Consider the following 8,963-nt stretch of genomic DNA (forward strand, 5'->3'; position numbering starts at 1 on the left):
GAAGAGTTATTATAAACAAAGAGGGAGATAGGATTCCTTACATTTTTTTTTAAGATTTTTAATTTATTTGACAGAAATCACAAGTAGGCAGAGAGGCAGGCAGAGAAAGAGGGGGAAGCAGGCTCCCTGCTGAGCAAAGAGACTGATGTGGGGCTTGCTCCCAGGACCCTGAGATCATGACCTGAGCTGAAGGCAGAGGCTTAACCCACTGAGCCCCCCAGGCGCCCCACATTTTTTTTTTTAAAGTTACTGACAGTTGTCCTTGAGTCTTGTGGTTTCTACTGGATGCATCGGAAGGTGGGATTTCCTTGTTGGAGAATGAGTTCATTTCTTTTGAAGGGCTCCTGGGTCATAATATACATACATACATTATATATATAAATATATATATAACATGAACATACATAACATACATACAATGTAACATACATAACAAATTCTTATAGGAAACTTTAACCATCATAGTTTGCTTTTACATCTTTACCTTCTCCACAGTCCTCTTTCACATTTAATTGTTGTATCTGCCTTAAGTTCATTTTGATGTGTTGCATGTTTTACTATGGATGAGGAATCTTCGGACAAGCCATTGCCTTCATTAGGGCTGCTTTCACTTCCTTGTTTCTAATTGTATAAATGAAGGGATTCAGAAGAGGTGTGAGAATAGTGTTCAGCACTGACACCACCTTATTAATCTTAAAGGAAGACTGTGTTGTGGGTCTCAGGTACATGAACAAAACAGCACCATAGAGCAGGGAGACTACTGTCAAGTGTGAGGCACAGGTAGAGAAAGTCTTCTGTCGGCCAGTGGCTGAAGGGATCTGTAGGATGGTGGACAGGATATAGATATAAGAAATCACCGTGAAGAGGAGTGACCCTGGGATCACGAGGACGGTCGCCAAAAGACCCAGGAGCTCCAGAATGCTTGTGTCTGTGCAGGCTGCTTTCAAAATGGGACCCACATCACAGTAGAAATGATTGATGACGTTGTTGCCACAGAAGGGCAACTGGACAAGCAGCAGCATCTGACAAAAGACAATGGTAAAGCCCACCACCCAGGAACCGAGGGCAAGTTGCAGGCAGAGGCTGCTGGTCATAATGGTGGGATAGCGAAGGGGCTTGCAGATGGCCAGGTAACGGTCGAAAGACATGGCAGTGAGGATAAAGAACTCGGTGGTGCCCAGGAAAAAGTGAAAGAAGGCCTGCAGCAGGCAGCAGGGCATGCAGATAGCTGTTCTTGCCACCACCAAAGTTTCCAACAGTTTGGGGATGACCGTGGTGGTGTACCAGATCTCTAGGAAGGACAAGTTGCAGAGGAAGAAGTACATTGCTATTTGTAGCCTGGGCTCCACCCAGACAATGGCAATTATGAGCCCATTGCCTGCAAGGGTTAATAGGTAGATGAAAAAGATTACTATGAAAAGGGGGACCTGCAGTCCTTCGATGTCAGGAAATCCTAGAAGGATGAACTCTGTGATTGTTGTGCCATTTCTCATGTCCCTTGATACTCTAGAAAGACAAGGAAGAAAGCAGCTCCTTCAAATCTCATGCTCAAATACAGATTGGACCAGAAAAAAAAAAAAAAAAGAAAAGAAAAGAAAAGAAAAAGAAAGAAAGAAAGAAAAGAAAAAAGGAGGATTCTGATTCCATTTAAGTTCCTTCAGGACACATCCCCTCCTTTGCCTGCACATACACACCTTCAGCACTTCTTCCTTACTCAGGATTGGGCTTATCCTTTTGCCAGCTAAACCAGCTTTTAATGGACTTTGAAAGTACTAAGTACACTTGGTGAGTGGAAAAGTACTTTCCCAACTGTGTACGGCAATGAGAATGATCACTGCTGGGGGCTCCGAAGAAATTAACCCACACTCCCCTATTACATTCTAAAAGAAATTCTTGATTTATATTACACATATGTGTAAGAAAGCTGATTTTACAACCCCCCACGGTTCTCTGTGTCTATTTATACAACTAAAAATCATTGCTGTTATATATTAGCAGTGAAATACAACTTAGATAATAGAACAGATGTTTCTCTCAAGAATCCATTTCCAAATTCTAATTCAGACTCTTAACAAAGGAGACTAAAACACATTCAAACGAAGTGAATACACTTGCTAAGCAAGTAGGAAAATGTACTAAGCTTTAATTCAAAATGCCAAGACCAGCTGAATTAGGACCTGATATACAAAAGTACTTAATGACTGTACACCAAATAAAGATCCATAGACATGAAACTAACAAAGTTAAAAGGCTAGCAAATGCTTGCAGTAACAGACTGAATCTTGGAAACTACATCCTTACTAACACCTTCCTTTATGACCGAGTATCTTTCCATACCAAGCAAAGCATTCCTATCTGTATATGGAAATTCACTCTCTGGAGATAAGATTTCCCCGGAACCGCACTAATTCGTTTACATATTGCCTGTGGCTGCTTTGGTGCTACAGCGGCAGAGTTGAGGAGTTAAGACAGAGACTATAGGACGTGGAAAAGCCTAAAATATACATGATCAGGTCTGCCCTTTACAGCAAAAGTTTGCTGACCCCTTCTTCGGTTCCCGGAAGGGGCCGTCCTCTCTCTCCGCCCCCCCCACCATCACTGCACGTGCTATTACCTTGACCTAGAATCCCTTTCCCAATCCCTCCCAGATTTGGCTAAATCCAGTCTGTCTTCTAGACGCCGGCCCAGGAGCCATGTCAGGGAAGCCTTGTCTAACTTCCCATCTCATTCTGGTGTGACTCCCACCCTCCTCCCCGCCATTTCCATATGCAACCTCTTACCAAATTGTATTTACAGTTTGTTTGGATTCCTCCACAGACTCTAAGGCAATAATATCTGTGGGGCATAAAATAAGCCCTCAAGAGAGATTTTCTGAAGGATTATATAAATGGATAGTTTGTTGACGCTGTGTCCCCAGTTTCCTATGAGTTTATGTAGATTAATACATGCATATGTTTATAAAACGCTAGTATTATATTTCAAATGCTGGAGACATAACAGGGACTGTTTGCTAAATAATTTATCTCCAAGTCTGCTGCTGCTTCCAGCTTTTATATAAATTTTGCTGCATGCAAAACTTTCGGCTGCATCTTTCCCATGTTTCTGACTGTGTTCTGGTTATTATCCCGGATCTTGAGTACAGAGAGCTTGCTCAACCCGCTTGATGCTCAATGGTTTGAGGTAGAATGGAATCATTTTTTTCTGAGCTATATTGTGGCGATGAAGCATCCTTCATTTTTCTTAAGCTTTTCATTGTCTCAAAAGAAGAAAAAAGTAGGGGTGCCTGGGTGGCTCAGTGGGTTAAAGCCTCTGCCTTCGGCTCAGGTCATGATCCCAGAGTCCTGGGATCGAGCCCCGCATCAGACTCTCTGCTCAGCGGGGAGCCTGCTTCCTCCTCTCTCTCTCTCTGCCTGCCTCTCTGCCTACCTGTGATCTCTGTCTGTCAAATAAATAACTAAATAAAATCTTAAAAAAAAAAAAGAAAAGAAAACTTAAGAAAAAAAAGAAAAAGGTAGAAAGGTGTTAACATATATCTTTTCTGAATCTGGGCTAAGGGCAATATGTCCCAAGTCTCATCTTTTGTTCATTTACTTATCCATTTTTTTTTTTTAACTGTCTCTGACAGTTTCAATTTTTCAAGACTTGGATCATGTAGTAAATTTGAAGATGCCCGATGGTGTAGGAGTAGGAGCAAACGTACCTGGATTATACTCTATTATGAGTTCCACAAAGGGAAGCCTATCAGGAATCACTGCTTGGGGGGCTGCGTAAAACTGGGATACAAATAAAGACAGCCAGTATGAAATTCATCCCAAGGATTGATGGTTGTAGGTAAAGTGCAGCGAATTAAGACTGCTTGCTGGTCCAAGGCCAGTCATGGTTATGATGACGTTTCTATGTGAGACTGAGATGCATTAATTGGAACGTATTTCAAGGCTTTAAGGCATCAAGGCTAGACCTATCTATTAAGTCTACAGAAGAGCAATACTTTACCCAGAATAGTACTCTTTGCTTCTCAGTAGCAAAGCAATATTCACAGCACTAATGATTCCCAGGGAAACACTTCTGGTCCTGAGGCGTGTCCTTATCCACAAGCAGACTTAAAGGAAAGGAGAGATTCTTATAAAGGCACAGAATTGAAACAGAAAATTTCCTTCTTTTTTGCACCAGGAAATTGAATCTCTCTTTCTAAACTTTAAGGTAAGTGCTGTTAGGCTTTGCTGAATTCCATTCATGAAGCTTTCAAGAAATGGCAAGATTGCTTCAGCGTTTAAGACAATTGTGCTGAAAGTGATTAATAGATCAGTTCACACTAGGTCAAGAATTCTTCTCTCAAAATAATGGTTTGTTAGCAGGGCACTTTCCCAGCTTCCTCTGGGACATCAGTCTCCATGGATGTGCTCCAGAGACTCCCAGGAGAAAACAAAGTTTCGCTAAAAGTTTATTCATAAGTCAAGGTGTGGCATTGGTAGTTTCCTAAATTCTAATTGGTACCAATCATCCCTCCACTCCTGAGATAATCAAAATCAGAGAATCCATGATTTTATGGGTTTTAAATCTTGAATTTCTCAGTTTCCGCAAGAAGAAAAATCAGTGGTTTCTTAATAATTAAGTGGGATCCTCTATTGAACTGAGTTAAATCAAGTGTAGGAAATTTGATTTAAGAATGTGACAAGTGGGGGCACCTTGGTGGCTCAGTGGGTTAAAGCCTCTGCCTTCGGCTCAGGTCATGATCTCGGGGTCCTGGGATCGAGCCCCGCATCGGACTCTCTGCTCAGTGGGGAGCCTGCTTCCTCCACTCTCTCTCTCTGACTGCCTGTCTGCCTACTTGTGATCTCTGTCTAATAAATAAATAAGATCTTTAAAAAAAAAAAAAGAATGTGACAAGTGACCAGTTTTGCAGAAATGCAAGAGTGAATGGCATAGAATTATATGACTTTTTTTTAAACTTTCTCATGGTGATAAGGGAAAAGATGGGGTTTTGAACTCTTGAGGGTCAACAGAGAGTTGATTGGGGGACACTGCAAAATGAGAAAATGGAGTTGAAATTGTAATTTAAAAAACTTTAGTGAGGTATGGTTTACATAGAATAAAATGCTTTCATCTTAGGTATACAGTTCAGTGGGTTTTGACAGGTGTGTATACCCATGGAACCACCACCTCAGTTAAGATTTTGAATGTTCTCAGCACTCTAAAAGTTCTCTTGTGCCCACTTTCAGTTAGTCTACCTTAACACCTTCCCTCTCACCCCAACAACAGCTGATCTGATTTCTATGCCTGTAGATTAGTCTTGACTTCTGTATGATTTCATATAAGTGAAATCATACAATCTGTATGCTCTTTTCTTTTCTGGATGCTTTCACTTAGCAAAGGATTTTTGAGATTCACCCCTATTGTCAAATATAAAAAGTTCATTCCTTCTGATTGTTGAGTAGTACTTGATAAGATTCAGGGCAGGCTACCCCCAAATATAACCCTTTGGCATATTAGTTATTTAAAATTCAAGTTTCTTGGGGCGCCTGGGTGGCTCAGTGGGTTAAAGCCTCTGCCTTCGGCTCAGATCATGGTCTCGGGGTCCTGGGATCGAGCCCTGCATCGGGTTCTTTGCTCGGCGGGGAGCCTGCTTCCCTCTCTCTCTCTCTGCCTGCCTCTCTGCCTACTTGAGACCTCTCTCTCTCCCTGTCAAATAAATAAATAAAATCTTAAAAAAATTTAAAGTTTCTTAAAAAGCAACCAGTGCAAGGACACTCTGAACTTCCTTTGTCTCCCTGAAAGCAGGAAATAAATCTCCCATGTGAGGTATACCCTGCCTGAACCAGGAGGAAGAGAGACATCCTTATTACCAGTGATGGAGAATTTAGGGCCAAGAAAGCTATAAAAGCAATCGTTGTTACTTTGCCAATTTACCTCCCCAAGCCCAAACATCTCTTGTCCTGTCAATTCCTCACAAATGTATTGTTTCTTTGTCTAAAAGATATAAAAGCTGTCTTGTTTTTCACTATTTTGAGACTTGTATTTCTATGAGCTCCTGTACATACAAAATGAAAAATTTTTCTCCTCTTAATCTGTCTTATGTCAATTTAATTATTAGACCAGCCAAAGAAACCAGAGAAGGAGGGAAAATTTTCCTTCCCTACACATTCCATATTCCATGACCATACCACACCTTATTGATTCATTTAGTGGTTGATGGGCTTTTGAGTTGTTTCAGTTTTGATTATACAAATCAAGCTGTGGTGAACACTCATGCAGGAATCTTTTTGTGAGTGTAAGCATTTATTTATTTTAGATGAATAAATGTTTGATGAATTTTCTGAGCATGAGGTAAGTATATTTAATTTTTTAAGAAAGAGCCAAATTTTTCCCCAGTGAGATCTCACCATTTTGCTATCCCATCAACCAACATATGAGAGTTCTAGGGGCGCCTGGGTGGCTCAGTGGGTTAAGCCGCTGCCTTCGGCTCAGGTCATGGTCCCAGGGTCCTGGGATCGAGTCCCGCATCGGGCTCTCTGCTCAGCAGGGAGCCTGCTTCTCTCTCTCTCTCTCTGCCTGCCTCTCTGTCTACTTGTGATCTCTCTCTGTCAAATCAATAAATAAAATCTTAAAAAAAAAAAAATTTGTTAAAAAAGAATTCTAGGGAGTTTCTTACACTCTACCCCCAACCCCAAGCAGTTTAAAGATATGATCTATTGTCCTCTTACTTGCATGGTTCTCATGAGACATAAGCAATGCATTATGTATATTTCAATATTATATAACATGTGTTGTAATGTGGGTATGTGTGGTGAGTATTTTAATTTCTGATTGTCCTAACAATTTTTATCATTGATTTTTGGACATTTAATTATGATATGTGTAGGTGTAGTTTTGTTTTGTTTGTCTTGCTTGGTAAAACTTTGTGAAAATGTAAATTTGTATTTTCCATCCAATTTTCAAAAATTTTTGTCATTATGTCTTTGAATTTTTTTCTTCAAATATTTTTTTCTGCCCTTACCCCCTTTTTTTGTCCTCCAATTATACGTACATTAGATTGTTGGGTGGTGTCCCAAATGCCACTGAAGCTCCATTTATTTTGTTTTTAGTGTTTTATTCCGCCATGACATGTAGTTTGGATAGCTTTTATACTTAGTCTTCACATTCTTTTATTGTGAAGCCTAAACAGCTATTGAATACATCCAGGAAAATTTTCACTTCAGCTGTATATACTCTTCAGTTACATTTACTTGTTTTTTAATCTTCCATTTTTTCCTCATTATGTTCACATTAAAAAAAACCTTATAGCATATTTACCATAGCTATTTCAAATTATCTGCCTGATAATTCTAGCATCTCTGTTATTTCTGGGTGTGTTGCTATTGACTGATTGATACTTCTTTTCATTTTGGATCACATTTCCTTTTTATTTTTGTCTAGTAACTTTTGGTTGGTTGTTGGACATTATATGCTGAATTCTGGGTCTTGTTTTCTTTCTTTTTTTTTTTTTTTAAGGTTTTATTTATTTGACAGAGATCACAAGTAGGCAGAGAGGCAGGCGGGGGTGGGGGGCAGGAAGCAGGCTCCCTGCTGAGCACAGAGCTGGATTCGGGGCTTGATCCCAGGACCATGGGATCACGACCCGAGCTGAAAACAGAGGCTTTAACCCACTAAGCCACCCAGGTGCCCCTTCTTTTCTTTCTTTAAAGAGTATTGTAGTTGGGGCGCCTGGGTGGCTCAGTGGGTTAAGCCTCTACCTTCAGCTCAGGTCATGATCTCAGGGTCCTGGGATCGAGCCCCACATCGGGCTCTCTGCACAGTGGGGAGCCTGCTTCCCCCTCTCTCTCTGCCTGCTTCTCTGCCTACTTGTGATCTCTCTCTTTAAAAAAAAAAAAAAAAGAGTATTGTAGTTGGTACTGACAAGCTGTCAATGTATTGTAAACTTACTTGATTATTTCAAGATTTTCTTTTGAAGCTTTGTTGGGTCACAGTGGAGTAGACTTCATTTTAGAGCTAATTTCTCTCTCCTGCTAAGACATATAATTTCTAAGGTTCTGGGTGTTCAATGAGGTCCTTACATTCTGGTTGCTTGGATCTCTGATATCTAACCCTCTGCAAGTTCTGTAGTTCAGCATTCACCTCCCCAGTAAGCTGTGCATGCAGGTACAGCTTGTTATTTTCAGCTATAAACTATGAGAGACTCCTTTGCAGATTTCTGGAGATTTTTCTTTTTTGTATTTTGCCCCTCAGTTGCTTTAGTCTCCTTGAACTCTGAACTCTGTTCCTCTACCTGCTGTGCCTAGCTTGGGTTTGCCCTCTAGGGTTGTCTAACAGACACCTCCAGGTGGAGAGCCCTGGCTATTTTAGGGTTGGACTAATTTGTTTCCCTTTTTTCATGGTTATCCATCCTTGACTCCTTGTCCAGTGCCTGAAAATAGTTGTTTCATATATTTTGTCTAGTTTTTCTTATGTTTATGGTTGGAAGATTGTTCTAGTAGGATTATTTTGTCATGGTTGTTTATTAGATTCTTCCAAAGTAATGGAATGGAAATTTGAAAGTTCAGTGGTACCCAACAGATGATTTATTCATAATTGAAGAGATATGAGATAGTTCAAAGACAAGGAAGGCAGCATGAGTAGGGGAAGAGATGCTGATCTTAGAGAAGGAAGATTTTTCTCTAGCAGAAGCTAAAAGAAGAATCACATATCCTATTTTTGTGTGTAGTATTGGTTTTATTGTTAGTATTATTGATATTCTTTTCTTGCTGTCTTTCAGAGTATCCTTCATCCAAAATTCTACTTTTTTTGGCTATTTCCCCTCACCAAATAGACTTTTTTTTCTTCCTTAAGAAGGCACAGTTTGGGGTGCCTGGGTGGATCAGTGGGTTAAACCTCTGCCTTTGGCTCAGGTCATGATCTCAGGGTCCTGGGATTGAGCCCTGTGTCAGGCTTTCTGCTCAGTGGGGAGCTTGCTTCCCTCTCTTTCTCTC

At 40.5% G+C, this 8,963-nt stretch overlaps 1 protein-coding gene across 1 annotated transcript; it reads right to left on the reverse strand.

Moving 5' to 3' along the window:
* Nucleotides 1-557: 557 nt before the first annotated feature.
* On the reverse strand, nucleotides 558-1,508 carry LOC116874354 (olfactory receptor 6X1). Its single transcript, XM_032869017.1, has one exon. The coding sequence runs from the start codon at nucleotides 1,491-1,493 to the stop codon at nucleotides 558-560; it is 936 nt and encodes a 311-aa protein (XP_032724908.1). The 5' UTR covers nucleotides 1,494-1,508.
* Nucleotides 1,509-8,963: the final 7,455 nt, after the last annotated feature.

Source organism: Lontra canadensis, unplaced genomic scaffold, assembly GCF_010015895.1.
Source record: "Lontra canadensis isolate GAN:19392208 unplaced genomic scaffold, GSC_riverotter_1.0 scaffold36, whole genome shotgun sequence".
Taxonomy (NCBI): Eukaryota; Metazoa; Chordata; class Mammalia; order Carnivora; family Mustelidae; genus Lontra; species Lontra canadensis.

Excerpts from the sequence above, each read along its gene's own strand:
- LOC116874354 (XM_032869017.1), bottom strand. The coding sequence starts at position 1,493 with ATGAGAAATGGCACAACAATCACAGAGTTCATCCTTCTAGGATTTCCT.